Below are 17,063 nucleotides of genomic sequence, written 5' to 3'. Positions count from 1 at the left end.
TCTCGAATTAAATTCATTAAGAATTCCTTTGAGGAAACTCTGATTGACACTTCTAAGCAAACTACCTGCATATACACTTTGCACATAGTGTGACATATTCGAGGTAATACATAGTTTTTAACTACTCAAAACAAGTACATTTAAGCAATGAAATGTTGCACACCATTTGTTTGGGAACTCAAATCAATCAGTTAGAAAGTTTCTTTGAGGTGTCCTCAAGCACTACACACATCCATCAGCATTGTGTGGCAGTCTACATAATACACTGGACCAATAGCTGAGATTCCTTTACAATCATACAGTTGACTAGTCAATTATTTAGATGAATCCTAGTGTATTTGACGTAGTTTATGCTATCAAGTAACAGATTCGAGTGAATTTCTGGGGGACTTTTTATAGGCAGGCTTGACTGGCATGGCATACAGTTCCATTCGTCACCTCTGAAGACAAGACCTTTTGAAACATATTTTCACAACCAATACATAGACTGAGATATAAAGATTTGGGGATCCTCTAAACAGTGTAGATCCAGCTAATTAGGACGTTGATGATGCCTTTTGCCTACATTAGGTACATTGTACAGTTAGGTCATGTTATTCTGTTTATGCAATTATAGTTTTTTTCCTGGATTGATGAAAACAATGTATTGTTTATGTTTGTTTCATATCAAAATACTGACATATTGTTCAGTATCCCATGTGGCTAAATTGATAAGTCGGTGTCATTTTAAGCAACGAGGATTAGCAGTCGAGAGGTTTGGGGTTCGATCCCCAGCCGGGTCATAGTAAAATTAGTTTTTTTTTCAGAGAAAAATAACTTTCTGAATTAAGAGATTCCAAAATTGTTGAAAATTGAAAATGTTGAATTGGAGGCCACTCAGCATTAACTTTGTAATCCATAAGCCTTGCTTGCTTGACTCACATTCATAGTCGCTTAAACGTAATTAAAAATAATGCCGGATGATCAATATTTATTCTTTAGCATGAAGGAAAATGAGCCATGAATAAATATATCTGAGACCATTTTGCTGTAGTGTTGTTTAAAATGAGGAAGTGGAACTGTGTCAGAGGCAAGATGAGTATTAAAATGCACATATTGTGAAGAGGTTTGAGTTATCTAGATTATATGTCTATACGAGGAAATGGGCAGTATCTTTCACATTTGAGTTTGATATAGCGGATGCCAGTTCCTTGATTGTGGCAAAACCATAAAATTTGATTGTTCGTCAGAACATTTATACAATTTTACACACTTTATAACCTTAAATATGCAATTGACTTTGTTTCAGTGCTGTGCACTCTGAATGGGTCTTTGAATTTTTTTATTTCTAAAACTAATTACACTAAGTTAATAGCAGGTCAGAATGATTACAGTATTTAGTCATTAAGATTATAAGTCTACACGAGGAAATGGGCATTATCTTCCTCATTTGAGTTTGATATAGCAAATGCCAGTTCCTTGATTGTGGCAAACCATTAAAGTTGATTGTTCATCAGAACATTTATACAATTTTACCACACTTTTATAACCTTATACATGAGATTGACTTTGTTTCAGTGCTGTGCACCCTGAATGGGTTTTTGCATTTTTTCCTGATAAAAGTATTTAAACTAGGTGTATTAGCAGGTCAGAATGAGTACAGCAACACATAATTGGTGCAAAAGTTGATCCAATTGAAATGGAATTGGTATAAGGAAATTACCCTTTTTTTACAACAACCTCGAAAACTCAGAATGGTACTGCATTAAGAAATTCCAGTCTGTAACCGTTTATTATATAGTAAAAATGAGAATGATAATTGGTTATGGGGAGGAGGATACATCCTGAGCCCTCAATCCCCTGGCACCACCACCTCTTGTCCTTTACCTATCCTCTATATTCATCCACCTGAATCTGACCAATCCATCTATTCTTCCTTGAAGCTCTTTGTTAATTGTCTTCAGAACAAAGAATTGTAAAGACAGTGGTACATAATGAAAATCCGCCTTGACCTTTTATAACAAATCTGTTCATTTCATACATTTTATTTATCACAGACATATTGCTACATTTGCCCATTGTTTCCTCCTTTTCAGGTGATAAACCATCTTCAAAGAATTCTGGCTCTGTATCTGTTCGTAAGTCTGCTCTGAGTGGGGCTCATGGACGTGTTGATATATCCTTTCCATCATTGAATGTGAATGAGGAACCTATCATGGAAGACCGGAATGAAGATATGGATATGTCATGCGAAGCTGCAGATCCTGTCTATGGTAATGTTAATAAACCTGTCCCCTTTCTGGTTGCAGACTTAGAGAGATACATCAATAAATGCTACAGGAGCAAAACTGGCTCATTTGAAGCACAATTTCAGGTTTGTAAAAATTCACTAATGTCCTTACTTTAATAATTTAGGTGATGTATGACATTACCTATGGCAGTACACAAACGTACTCTCCTGTCATTAACTCGGATATATTATCGCTTGCTCCTCCTTGTACAAAAAATATTGTGATTTGATTGTAACGTTTTGTTTTGTGTGCATGAGTGTTTGTAGTGATTGTTAATAATTGTTGTATGTGGCGTGTTTTACTCGTATCGTCTTGAAAGTGAAGCATGTCATACAAATATGAATATGGATATTGGTCATTTACTAGATCAAGTTCACTTTTTCTCATTAGTTGTTCAAAGCTGGAAAGCAGTATGCAGCTGATGTTGGAGAGAAGGAAGAAAATAAGATCAAAAATAGATTCAAGAATATGATTGCTTGTGAGTATTGGTTATGTAACTATGCGTATACTCCATTAGTGTATATACAAATATAAACAGATATATAAATACATTGAAGTCAATGAGATTTGCAAACAATTACAAAAATAAGGAAAAGAACATGCATTTTTCCAAGAGTAATATTGTGTAAGGTATATTGGAAATAATTTGAATTATTTTGGAAAACTTCTCCGACCCCTAGATGACCACTCAAGAGTGATGTTGGAGCGACTGGAAGAAGACCCTCATTCAGATTACTTCAATGCAAACTATATTGAGGTAGGTAAACATCATTAAGCTAATTATATAGCTGATGAGAAGGAGGAATGAAGCCGTACTACAGTGCTAGGTATAAAGTAGATCTGAAGAAACGGTAACAATTAACAATTTAAATGCAAACTGCATTGAGGTAAAAGAAAATTGGGAAAAAGTATGATAATTAGATATAAGCCAAACATATAGGCGGGAACACTCCCATGCATACTTGTTCAATACTAAAGTACACTGAGGTATAAGTCACATAAGGCACATTATTAAAGCCCAGCCTGACTGCTGCCCAGTCAGCCCAGTCAGCACAGGATGATCGACTGCTGGGCTGACTAGAATAAGGAGAACTTATTTGATTTAGGTAGAAATTAACAATATGTAGCCAAGGCTTAGCACAGTTTATAAACAAGGTGGAGATCCTCATTCGCACTACTACAGAGGTATTTACCATGCTGAGGTACGTAAAGTTGTGAAAGAGTAACAAAACCCAGCCAAATGATGTTATTGTCAGACAGTAAACATAGAGCAACATTGAAAAATGGACCACGTATCTATCCCTCTCCTTCATATTGAACTCAACGTTCTGTTTTGAAGTCACAATGAGTTCAATGAATATTGTTCGATAACTGTGTAGTATTTTGGTTAGTGTGTAGTAGAGAATACTGAATGTAGAACTTGACAAATTGTATTATGTTTTATAGTGATGCTGTAACCGAAAAACCACCGCAAGTGGTAACTGAAACATCAAGTTGATTTTTTGATATGGTGTTCGTAATGACTGGAAACTCAATATGCAACAAAACATGCACTGCCATCTGTCGGAATTTCTTTCTTTAATGTAACCGGGTTCTACCGTAATGGAAACTCAGCAATCTAACTTGAAAACCACCAAATCAAATATGAAATGGCTACTATAACATCACAAATCCTTGATGAGTCTTCTCAATAATCACATTATACACTTTGATAGAAATTGAAGAGTAATGCAAGATGAGCTAGTGCTAAACTGAACAGTGTTTGCCTCGGGACTGAACAGTCTGAAAACAAGTAATATGATCGAAGGTTCCGGGAGGCTCCAGCTTGAGCCGAGGGCAAAAAAGTCAGTGCTCCCAGCATTCACTATGCAAATCTCTTCGGCACTCAGTGATGAACTGACGCTAGCTTGCCACAGTAGTTTACTTAGATCAATCAACTGACTTCTGCAATCAGTGAACGTATTAACATAAGCTCCTCATTTGCAGTTGAAAATTTCAATGTCTAGTAACATATGTTGTTGCAGTAGATGCACTGAGATACAGAATGAACTATAGTTTTGTCATTTTGTCATTTTATCCTCAGAATGCGTTCGGTGCACTGTCTTTCATAGCTTCACAAGGTAAAATGTTAGACTTCTCTCTTTCAATGCTTAATTACAGAATGGTTAATTAATTATTGGTAATTTTGTACTTAGAAATTAAGTTTTTGTGAATATTTAGACAGTCAATGTGAACATAAGGCTGCTTTATTTTCACTTTGTGACTTTGAGGATTCAAAGTAACTGCTTTCCGATTGCGAGTTAATGCTTTTAGGATGAGCTACAGGAATTCATAATGAAACCATAACGATGACCATTAGTTTTGCTTCAGTACGTTTAAATCAAGGAAGTGAGAGTAAAACTTCTTCATGTGTAAAATGGTTGTCAACAGCTCATTTTTAAAATTGGTAAGCAATCAATAGTAGAAATGGCAGTACGGAAAGGGGAACTTTGTGACTTAGAAACTGCAACTATATGCTTGCGGTTCATAAATAAGGTTGGAAAAGGTCATGTGAATTATTTCTGTCCAAGGAATGCGTATGGAGTTACTAATCCACCTGATATTGTTTTCATATTCAGGACCAAACAATGCTTCACTCGTTGACTTCTGGCGAATGATCTGGCAGGATAATGTAACCAACATAGTGATGTTAACAAACCTTATTGAGAAAGGCAAGGTAACACTAAACATTAAGAATGGTTTCAACATTGAACTGTACATGGTTAAACTAGCAGGGAACAATAACAATTAGCGTCTTTACCTACAGTGGAGCAGTGAGCTAATTTTTTACTCACAATGACAGCTTCGTATGGTGGTATAAGTCAATTTATTCAACAACAAAAAATGGTACAATTATTGCATGCATATACTATATTCTTTATGCATTCCATAAAAATGAGTAAACTATATATATATATATATATAGTTTGACAATAAATATGATCCTCATTATAACCCAATTGCATTAATTTAAGTTCACACTTAAATATTGAAAGTTGATGATATGCAATATAGTCACGGGTAATGTGAAACGATTCGACTGGACAACTCCAAGACTCGAGTGATGTGTGTCTTTGATATGGGTGGCTGTATTCAAATCCTCGTACCAAGACAAAAACCCTGAAACAAAATGTAAGATGTATGCATTGTATAAAAAAATATTTCACACAAACATAACGTTACTTCGGCAATAGGAAACATATCAAACATGCATTGATCCTCCTGTATGATCCTAAATATTTTACACCTTCTTAACACTTATCACTTATGTACAATATAACCTCCCTCTACAGACATTCGATACTAATTAACTTCTCGTAAATATATTTGTTTACATGCTTTTCAACCTTTCAACACATTCCAGCTTCACTTTACTCAAATAAGAAACACAAATACAACCTATTGCGTTAATCTCTCTACTACATAATAAGGTTTGTCTTAGTACACATAAGAAATGATACACTTACGGAATTTGGTCAGTTTCCGGCTTTTTACAGATATCCACAGGTCTACACTGTAGATATCTACATATACTAGGTCACCGACGATGCTAATAGTTTAATACTGCGGGCTTACTTCGCCCACGCTCGCTAACGTACATAGCGTCCGACTGCAATGAGTAACTGCTGTGGTGCACCTCGCACCTGTTGCACTAAGCAGTACAAAATAAGAATATCACGGCCTAATTATACTGACCCATTACCTGCATATTATGCAAAGTAATCTAAACATAGACTTACATAAATGCAATTGATGCCCGTGGAGAAATCAGTGGATCTAACAAAGCGTACTAGAATGTCGAATGTTGCTAATGCGAACTTCATGAACAAAAAAGAAAACATTTTGATATTCATGGGTAAAGTTATACAGCTGCACGATAGTCGTTAGACTTGTGTTAAGCAAACTTGAGACAAAGTTAATATATGCAATACCCTAGTCTTTGTCACATCTTGTATGGGCTATTACCCTTTAATTATATTGCAGTACAAGTATGTGCATTGACAATGCATGTGTCATAGCTAAGCAACCATCGTTCTGTCCCTTTGGCAGAATTATCATATAACTATGTTACTGCGTAGTGTGTAGACCAACATTAAATGTCATTATGACATGAGTAGTAAGTTTTAACTAATAACAGCACATACACGTAACTATACCTCACATTTTAATATACATGCATCATTGTTACATATCATTTAGTTATACCTCATATTGTACATGGTCAGTAAAAACAATGAAACACTGTTCACTTTCATGCACTTTGCAGAGAGAGGAAAGAAACAATGCTTGTATTTAGGAAGTAAATTTGTTTTGATTGACTGTTTTAACATCTGGAGAGGTTTACTTGTTCATTTGCAGCTAAATATCATTAGTAAGACACATAATTAATGTAACCACGCTAATTGGATATGGTCTGTTTCATTCTGTCCAGATCCGATGTAAACAGTATTGGCCTGTAGCTGTAGGAACCCTACAGTGCTTTGGAGAGTATCAGGTGACATGGCAAAGTAAAGAGAACTATGCAGATTATGTCATCAGATATCTAAGTGTCGAATATGTAAGTATAGGAGAGATGCAAAGTGGTGTACAGGAAAATTAATAATTAACTGATTACTGAAAAAAATGACTTCAACTCTGTCAGTTGCCTGTCTTTTTTGTTGGCTCAGATACTTAACATACAAAAAGTGGTTGAGGAGGCCAATAATTAACAAACTGCATATGTTTTAAATTATACATCAGGCATATCGGAATGTTCTCAGAGACATATAACATCTGCCTCTGATGATGCATGCAACGTTCGTCTGCTTCTCAGATCTATATAAAACTGTCAATTCTTTTGGCATATATTATGGTACATCCAACTTATGTCTATCTGTGTTTCTAGTTTCTCAACAGTGACAAATATGTGAAAATGATAAGCTTAATTAGTAAAGTGCTTGGCATGTATGTATATAATGAATGTGTAGCGAGTGGTATGACAGATAATGGATAAATTAATAAAAATAAAACACCAGAAAATTACTTGGGAAATATAGACTCATCGACAGTGATACAAAAGCCAGTAGAACGCATTCACACACCAGTATAATCACTGTGGTAGAATGATGAGTCTCAAAAGTACGAAACCGGGTGTGAAGTGGAAGTTTTCTGGTGTATTGATCTTTATATATGTATATGTATATTAATATTTATATATATATATATATATTTATACATGTATATATATTTATATATATATTTATACATATATATATATATATATATACATATTTATATATGTATATAAATATATATATGTGTGTTGTTGAGTGTGTATGATAACCAATTACATTTTTTTTGTGATTAGTAGATTAATATCCACTCCTGCTATAAAAGCCTACTATGAACTGTATGTAGCACATTAAACAATATGCTCTCTGCATGTAAAGCTTAACTAAAACTCTGTTTCGTTTTCGTGAAAGAGCTTACAGTAATCACTTTCAGAATAATTTACATACCATGTTTGCAATCCAAGTTTTAATACAAAGGGAAAAGGGGTACTCTTTTTTTCAGTTTCTTTACTGAAGGCCGATTGAGGGTGTAACATTATAACTAAATAGGAAGCTGCTTTTACCTTAGGAAAGCAGAAATTTAATGATATCTAAAACCCTTCTGTATTGGTAGGCAGGTGCAACCAGACAAGTGAAGAATTGGCACTTCGAAACATGGCCAGACATGGATGTCCCACATCAGGCTACACCTTTGATCGGACTGGCAAACAAGGTTAAACTGTATCAAGTAACATCTGACGGTCCCCTTCTGGTTCACTGCAGGTATTCGTTTGTTTAATTCATTTATTTCTTTTATCGCCAATTCTGTACAATGGGTACAATGGGAACATGTGTACAGTGTACAAAATCGCCAATTGTTGCAATGACCTTTGCATTGGTCTAGTAAGAAGTACAATTTCACAAAATTGCCCACTGTCAGCACATGTCTCTGATAGTTTAAAAGTGCCCCCAATCACCTGTCCTGGGTCCCTCACAAGTGCAATACGGCATTTATTGCAATTGGGATTAGCACATCTTAAAGCACTAATAAAATTTTATTAATAGCCTTACAACAGATGGCCTGATGGTACATCATATAACACAACAACTGTAAACAAGACAAGTACTGTAAAAGACCAGGTATTCTGCAGGTAATGTATATTACAACGATATTACAAGGTTGATCTTGATTTGCAACTGTGGCGACTGGAAAAAGTAAATGTGTAGGAGGGTTTGCTGGTCCTGGAGTGGTGTCTTATGTAATATTGAAACAAAACAACATCTCTTGGGGTTGGGTATACAAAGTGGCAACTCCACTGGCAGCAATCAGGAAACCAGAATTTAGCACACTTACTTCTACCTCTTTATTATATTAATTTTTATTTTCTTGGTGTTTCTGTTTGGCAAAGTGCTGGTGTTGGAAGGACAGGTACGTTCATAGGACTGTACAGCCTGATGGATGTTATCCAGACCAGATTGAGAATCGATATCTTTGGTTACGTTGAACAGATGAGACAGAGTCGAATTATGATGGTGCAAACTGCAGTGAGTACATTATAAACCAACTCTACATCCCAGTTTGTCCTACATGTACACACTTGGCTCACCTTACCTTTGACCCTTTGTTGTATAATTATATATAGATAGTAGACATATCCCTTGCTAATGGTTCCACTTAACAGTTGAACACCGTTAATGATTCCACTCTGCTTGTACATTGTCAAACAACACGCCATGTATTCAACTATATATTTATATGTTGCTTTCAGTGAAAAAACAATGTTATTTAAACTTATTGTTTTAACATTTATATATATGCGATATTCTAGTATCATATAGTGCTGGCATATTGCTTTGTTGACAGGCTCAATTCAGATTTCTACATGAATGTCTCTTGGAATTTTCTCTGAGTGGAGATACTGTGATATCAGCAAAAGATATGGCATCATTCAGTATCCATGACAACCGGGAGAAACTTGTCAGGGAATATTCTGTGAGTACAAAAATAACCAGTCAGCACAAGACCAGTCAAATGTAATACTTTGAACAAATATCAGACACTATATTTGCATTTTGTTCATATTTACCTGCATTGTTCTTTAATTCTTTATTTATTCATGATGTATTATATTAACCAGCATGCAGTGCATATTTTTCTCTAACATTTAAAAAATATACAATATAATAACAGGCATTAAGAGATATCAGAGGTCTAGAAGATTAAATGATTGGAGCAAGGGGAAGATTGACGATCCGATTTACCATACTTTGCTGTATTTTCATTTTCCAGTTTCCAGAAAAATAATAGCATTAACATATATTTTCATCCCAGCTTTTAGCGAAATTTGACAAAAAGTTGAAGAAAGCTAATGAGGTTCTTCCAGAAGAGGCAGAAAAATCCAGATTCCCATCAATGTTACCATGTAAGTGTAAGACAATGGGAAGAATGGGTTGTTAGGGCTAACATACATGCAATATTCCATCCACAAGACACCAGCAATTAAGGCACTGGTGCAGGCTTCAGATGTAGCTTTAGTACAACAAACATCCCAATAGAAATATTTAACTTTAGAAATATGTTACGATAGATAGCTTAAATACTCATGAAAGTAGTACTAAGGTTTATCGCATTATATGTAACACCATAGTAACAATGTACATAGTACAATGATATGTGATTTGTAGAGCAATCTATTACTAGCTGCTTAGACTTTACATTGCCGAATACTTGTTTAAGGGTTTTTATGTTATAGCAGTAATATTAACAAATGTTGGCCACAAGAAATACTTGCTTTAGCTCTTATTCTGTCAGTTACCTCTATCTGTATAGCTAAGGACTTCTAAGGTGAACCTTTGATCATTACCTCAGTCACAACAGCATACAAGGAACCCAGGTTACTCAAGACTCCAGTGGTTGACCAATGTGAGCTATAAGTTGCTGACTTTATGGCACTACCACTGTTGTCAAGTACTTTTGATGGTATCATTGTCATTATCTAAATTATCACTCACAGCAAAATATTCCTTTTGCTGTTGAAACAAAAATTAAGTTCTTAATAGTTCTGCATTTGTTATCCTTTAACGTACGTAATGATGTATGATAATTCATATTGCTACATTTCTTCTTTTTTTTTTGCAGTTGAATCAAAGCGTCCTTTCATTGAAAGCCAGAGCAATTCACAGTCAAGTAACTTCATTAATGCCTGTTTCACATCGGTAAAAATTCCTTGCAATTAATTGCTTGTTCATCGCTTTATCATCTTGATTCTTTTTATATTTTAATAATTCACAATAAGATATTTTAATGGTACAAATGGAAAAATTAGAGTGTGTAGAGATGATAAAATGTTCTTTTAAATAAGTTATTTAAAATGTTGTAATAATATTTAATATATCAACAATAAGCATTGATGATTTTCCGGCTTCATCAGTGTCAAAATGATTACCCACATAGTTAAGAAATTTTAACTTAACATAATGCTAGCTGTTTATATAAAAATTGTAAATATCAATCACTAGTAAAATTAAGGGGTTAATTGTTTGTTGGATGCAACGAATGTTTCAGCGATCGGTGTGATTTACTTTAGGAATCTCTCTCTGCTTTATTCATTTAATAGCAGAGTCAATCTTTGTCAGGATTGCTCTAATTATTCTGTAAACGGTCCTCAGCATCTAATCACAACATTTGGTGGCTGCAATAGTACTTCAATTTATTTCACCTGACCTCTTTAATCTCTGATTCCACAACTTCTATCAAGCTTGTATTATGTTTTATTGTTCAAAAGAGGCATAAACTGACTACTTATATTTGTCATATTTCATCCAGTCCTTGACCAAAAAAGAAGCCTTCATTGCAACTCAGTCTCCATTACCGGCAACTGTCGAAGATTTTTGGTCTCTGATCTATGGATGGAAGTGCCCTCTAATTGTAATGCTTAACCCACTGAATCCAAACGATGAGGTAAATTAACTTCTCTAAGTATCCTAAAAAATGGCAAGCTATTCTTGTTAATATTAGCCTTGAATAATAATCATTTGTATCATTTGGCAAATGTCACTTATAAGCATTTCATATTAGAAAAGCCTTGGAATGTACAAAATGTTAAAGTTTTTGTCATTTCATGCATGACTTTTATCATTCTTGTATGACATTTTATCAATCATGCATAAAATTTCAATGTGATCATCAAAGTATATTTCTGATGTCTTTTTTCTGATGGCTGTATTCTAATTTTCTCAAGGGTGACCTTTTCATTACCCCAGGAAGTAGACGACAGTATATGGTGTGTGATGGTATGTGATAGAAGGTAATCTGGTTCGTCTCCTCAAGGGAATAACTTCATTACCCCAGGAGTCAGACCAAAGTACATGGTGTTTGTGATGGATTGTAATCTATTTTTTTTAGCCAGGGTAACCCCTTCATTACCCCAGGAAGTAGACCACAGTAGATGGTGTGTGATGGTGTGTAATAGTTGTTTCATGGTGGATGTTCTTCAAATTGAGTCTTGTTGTTTGTTCTGTCTGTGAAATGTGAAACACTGCTTCCTTTTCACAGCTACTAATGTACCCTGAATGAACTTTACTTTCATTGAAAAAAGTACAGATCATGCGCTTAACAATATGGGAACTAAATCTATACAACTTATCTTATCCTACAAAAAAAACAATATAGATCTGATGAATGAAAGTTGGTTATAGGAAGTCGTTTATTAACCATATTACTTGTATTAAAAGCCATGCAGCAATTTTTGACACAGCCAGCTTGTTCAATTACTTTTTCCATAAATTAAAAACAAAACTGAAAACTAGAAAGGTCTCGTGTGCATGATGAATTTCTTCTTTCGTGATACGTATGTTCATTTCAAGTGTTTAAATGCTATATCTATATCCAAAATGGCTCAGATGTAGATAATTTCATATTAGGTAAAAACGTGCAGGAGAATAGCCATTTAGATAACCTTATCTTGTCAATCATGGGCTGAAATACATAGTTACATCTTCCTCCAGATTGGCTCAGATGTAATTAGTTTCTCATTAGTTGAAGATGTGTAGTATAACAGCAATTTTAATAACATTTTTTTATCAATCATGGGCTTAAATACATAATAACATCTATCTCCAGAATGGTTCAGATGTAGTTAGTTTCTCATGAGGTGAAAATGTGTAGGATAACAGCTATTTTAGTCACATTATTTTGTCAATTATGAGCTTAATACATATGTTTATGATATTGACCGAGGATACTAGCCATTTTTATATTGCATGTTTCTATTTTTACCATTGCAATGTTCTGCTGACATGTAGAAAAAAAATATCTCAGTTGATGCTAGATTTATATTATTTTCCAAGAAGCATTCATTTTTTGATTTATTTTAATAATACTTCTAATTCTTTTGCAAATTTTAGTTTCTGAATGGTATTCATTGAACACTATTATGGTAAGTCTTTAGTTATTTAGGCTTCTTGTGCATGTATTGATAGATGTGAAGATCCTTGGTTTCATTATTAATTGCCTCATGCTTGTATGATTAGTTGGATTGATTGGATACCAAACACTTTACTTGTTTATGTTTTAATCTTCCAGTTGATTTCAGTAAAGATTTCAGTAAAGACTGTGGTCTAATTGGTACCTAAATGTCATAAATAGTTACCATAAGGTTCAGAAATATTGACAAACCTCTATGGTTACCTTAAGGCATAGAAATATTGACAAATCACTGTAGTTACCTGAATGCTTAGAAATATTGACAAATCACTGTAGTTACCTGAATGCATAAAAATCTTAACAAATCATTGTAGTTACCTTAATACATTGAAATATTAACAAATAACTGTAGTTACCTTATTGCTTAGAACTATTGATAAATCTCCAAGACCTTAATGTTTAGAACTATTGATAGTTCACTGTTGATACCTTTTGATGTGACGAGGTCACTGGTTTCAAAGCCTGGTCTATCTGTACATGTGTTTGCTTCTTTCCAGGTATGTCAGTATGATTCACTCTAGTTGAGTCAATCCTGTCATTAATTTGTGCTTGAATTCTAAATAAAAGTTTTAATTAAGAACATCAATGCTGACCTAAGCGAATTAGTTTATATTGTAGCATAGTGTGGTGAATTATTTTGTGTTTTTAAATCATCATATGGTTTCTGACTCTGATCTTTCCATTTACAGAGTTGCTGCCAGTATTGGACGGACTCGTGTCCATTTGAAGTTGGTCACATGACGTTGGAGCTGACATTTCAAGAGAATAAAGGGTTCTATGTTCATAGAATGTTTAAGATATCTCACAGTTATGAAAAGGTAACTGAACATATCAATTCTTTGTGGCGTTTATTTGTACACTTAAATCATTCAAATTGTTTAAGTTATTTGTAAGATCTTTGAGGAATCCATATTTCCCATTTAATAAGAGTAAAAAGCTATGAATCTGCTTTCTGAAATGTGTGACCAAAAGCAAAGTTTATCGTGAAAATTGAATAGGGCAGTCTTCTTGAATGGAGAAGATGAGTCTTTTAATTTAATCCTCAACATCTGAGTCATAAACAGTCTTCGACTGAGAAAAGTTAGCTTTTGGAAATATATATCTTCAAAAAATAATTTTCCTTGAAAATCAAGAAATCAAAGAAAGTTTTGTAGTGAGAGGAAAGTTCAAGTTGGGTCTCTATGATAAAGAAATAGTAAGCTGAAGATGTTTGACTTGCTTCAGCGCATTCTTGCACGTAGAAGATGGAAAAGAATTGATTTGTTTTTTAAAGCAGGTGGCCTGTGAATGTGGCTATTCCTCAGGAATGACATTAAGGAGAACGATAGCACGTTGGCAAAAAATGTTCAGTCACTTCTTCATACTTCTTAAAACTTGAAAATTTTGCCAATTACTGATGTAATGTCATGCCCATCGGTTATTAGGTCAATGGTCTGCACACAAGTTCGCACCCCTTATAAATAATAACAGGTTGTTGCTATGCAGCCAGGATAGTAAGGGTACCATTTATAGAATCAAGTGTATCTCGGTAGCAGTGGATTCAGTGTTTATTTAGGTTGTCAGAAACTAAAACTCTCATCTGTTGGTTTCAGTAATTTAACTTTTAGGAGTGTTGGAAGAAAATGCAACCTGAGAGTTTCACCTCTGATGTATGGTTTATGAACTAAATAGCTAGCCAAATCAATCCAGAGAACCCATGTAATACCAACTCATCCCTCCTGTTGCCCTTCTTCCGTGAAGAACATTTCTCAGATTAATTCTAGGAAACTATGAGAATCAGTTATGCATTTGGAGAACTTCTTCACTCAGTTGTAGTTCCCATGTTCTTTCTGTTCAGAGAGTCATGAAAGTCCATCACATGCAATTGAAGTCTTGGGATGAGGAGAACCTTTTTGATATCACAAGACTCATTTATGAAATGGATACATTACTAGATGGCATTGCAGCAAAAGGACTTCCAGTTGTGCACTGCATGTAAGTATTACATAATATTAGAAGGATAATATAGTGACACATAGTATGCTAGATATGTAAAAAGATTGGAAATTTACAACGCATAATATTCTCTGAGTAATGTTTTACAGATTTGGAATTTCATTTGCCCATGCTAGTTTAGGAATAAATTGCTTAAAGCTGCCTTTCGCATGTCTTTGAATAAAACTTCCACAATCCTAGAATTTGGGGCAATATTGCTCTCAGCTATTGTCAAGTATGAAGGATTGAAACAGTTTAAAAACCAAACATGGCAGCCTAGGTAAAGCAATATATTCTTTCTACATTATTAGAAGATTATAAGAAAAATACACAGATATTCGACATATCATGTGTTTTGCTTTATCGGTGATCTTGAAAGATAACACTGAACCCTGCTGCCTAGAAACAGAGATCATCTTAATACAGTTTCATCATATTGTGTTGCTAGGAATTAGTCAATGCTAGGCAAAACTACAATCCAACATTGAAAGAATATAATGGATTGCAAGGAATGGTCACATGTCATGTCAGCCAGTAAGCGGAAAGAAGTAATTATAATGTCTAGAAAATTATTGTAGAATCATATTCTTATGATTGTAGTTGTGCTCATAAGGCTTTCTTGTGACAAAATCTGAGGAAGTAATTTGTTAAGAGATCTTGTTCTTTACAATCCCTTATTGACACTATGACTTTTGAATTGTGGTGGGAAGAGGCATCCTAACACATTTCCTGAATAGACATGTGGCACGAAATGACAACATTTTGTCATACTATTTTATAAATGGCATGTAGCAGGCAAAGTTTTCATGTGTGGCATCATTTGGCTTCAGCAAGTGCCAGAACTTTTATTGTGGACAATCTTTATTTAGAAGTATTATGTACTCCTAGCCATGATTTAACTTTGCTATTTATAATACAAAGACCATACAGTTATCGCAGAGTTTGCTCCCAACCTGCGTTGATTTTACCTATCGGATAAGCCTACCCGATAACAATATGGCAATATGTGAGCAGAATTTACTACCTCGTGGAGACCATGTTGAATGCCAAAGACATATGATATAGTAAGGTATGTTTGTTTTCCGGGATGAACTTCCATGGAGAACTGATACAGTTACCTTCCTCATTTCCTGTATGCATGTGGTTTTGTCATTTACAAAGGTGTTTTGGGCGTATCAAGTTTATACGCTTCTAGGTATATACTTCCTTGTTCTCCATATTAGGATGCACAGCATAGCCAATGTTGGCAGTTTCCTTGTTCTACAGGGTTTTATTATATTTGGCAGAAACTATATTAATGCAGCACAGCTGTTACAGAATCAACACGACTAGGTCAATGATGATTATGAAATATTAAATGCAGGAAACTGAAGATAGGAACCTCTTCAATTTCACCTCTGTCAATCTGAATGTTTCGCGATGAACTTCATCAATGTGATCTAACGCAAGTGCTAACCCAATATCGGGTTTCAAATTAGCTTTCTTATTAGAGCCGTAGAGAAACATTGTAATGGCTATAGGGTGCTCAATCGTTAGACCATCTTAAGTGCTTGCACATCCTATTAGTGAAAGATTGTGGGCTGAATTCTGTTTCGTGTGCCTGATGAAAATCTCTTGCAGATTTGCTGCTTTCTACACATCACTTGCTGATTTCAGTACTGATGAAATCTTTGGTGGAAATATGAATGGCATAATTGATTAGTAGACCAAATTTGCAGTTGAGAAAGAAGTTTGAAGTTTTTGCTTGTTTTATAGGAATATTGTTCATGGCATTTTACGGTACTCAAATATCTTCACCTACTTATCGCTAACCGTCTATTAGTATTGTTTCTCTTTGGTCTTCTTCTACTTTTGTATTTTGTTTCAACTGCCACATGACCGTGAAGTCTGACTATAGAAAAACCGTCCTCCTTAAAGTCATTTGAGCATTAATAATTTGTTACTTGATAGCATCAACTGACTCCCCCCCCCCCGCCATCCCCCACCCAATGATTATAAACACAAGTGCTTTAATGGCCAGCCCTACAGCCTTGTTCACATTAAAAAAAGCAAGGGCTTTTATTGATATTAAGTCCGCGAGGAGGATTATCAATTAGGAAAATGACGTGTTCACAATTAAGAATGAGTGAGTTTCGTATTAAGTCCGCTTGCGAGATTAATTTACTGTGCAGGCCTGAAAAATTCATATCAGCTGTTTACATTTCTCTGTGGTTTGCCGTGCCACATGTGTTGTAATAATGTGGTACGTACTACTCCTTACATCAC

At 34.7% G+C, this 17,063-nt stretch overlaps 1 protein-coding gene across 7 annotated transcripts in view; it reads left to right on the top strand.

The window, feature by feature from the left end:
- LOC139984666 (uncharacterized) overlaps positions 1-17,063 on the top strand; it is a 53,272-nt gene that overhangs the window by 29,289 nt on the left and 6,920 nt on the right. For 6 of the 7 annotated variants that reach the window (XM_071998688.1, XM_071998665.1, XM_071998680.1 and 3 more), the window contains 14 exons: positions 2,076-2,353; positions 2,661-2,748; positions 2,951-3,027; positions 4,354-4,390; positions 4,889-4,986; positions 6,742-6,867; positions 7,974-8,122; positions 8,749-8,884; positions 9,204-9,332; positions 9,672-9,762; positions 10,479-10,555; positions 11,166-11,300; positions 13,514-13,642; positions 14,662-14,798. In XM_071998688.1, coding sequence (XP_071854789.1) covers positions 2,076-2,353; positions 2,661-2,748; positions 2,951-3,027; positions 4,354-4,390; positions 4,889-4,986; positions 6,742-6,867; positions 7,974-8,122; positions 8,749-8,884; positions 9,204-9,332; positions 9,672-9,762; positions 10,479-10,555; positions 11,166-11,300; positions 13,514-13,642; positions 14,662-14,798 — 1,687 coding nt within the window. Of the gene's footprint in view, positions 1-2,075; positions 2,354-2,660; positions 2,749-2,950; positions 3,028-4,353; positions 4,391-4,888; positions 4,987-6,741; positions 6,868-7,973; positions 8,123-8,748; positions 8,885-9,203; positions 9,333-9,671; positions 9,763-10,478; positions 10,556-11,165; positions 11,301-12,745; positions 12,778-13,513; positions 13,643-14,661; positions 14,799-17,063 lie in introns of those variants that run through there. The other variant, XM_071998703.1, reaches the window with a different exon arrangement.

The sequence above is a fragment of the Apostichopus japonicus genome, chromosome 2 (genome assembly GCF_037975245.1).
Source record: "Apostichopus japonicus isolate 1M-3 chromosome 2, ASM3797524v1, whole genome shotgun sequence".
NCBI lineage: Eukaryota > Metazoa > Echinodermata > Holothuroidea > Aspidochirotida > Stichopodidae > Apostichopus > Apostichopus japonicus.
Note: the sequence above shows the minus strand (reverse complement) of the source record. Positions and strands in the feature narration are given on the sequence as shown.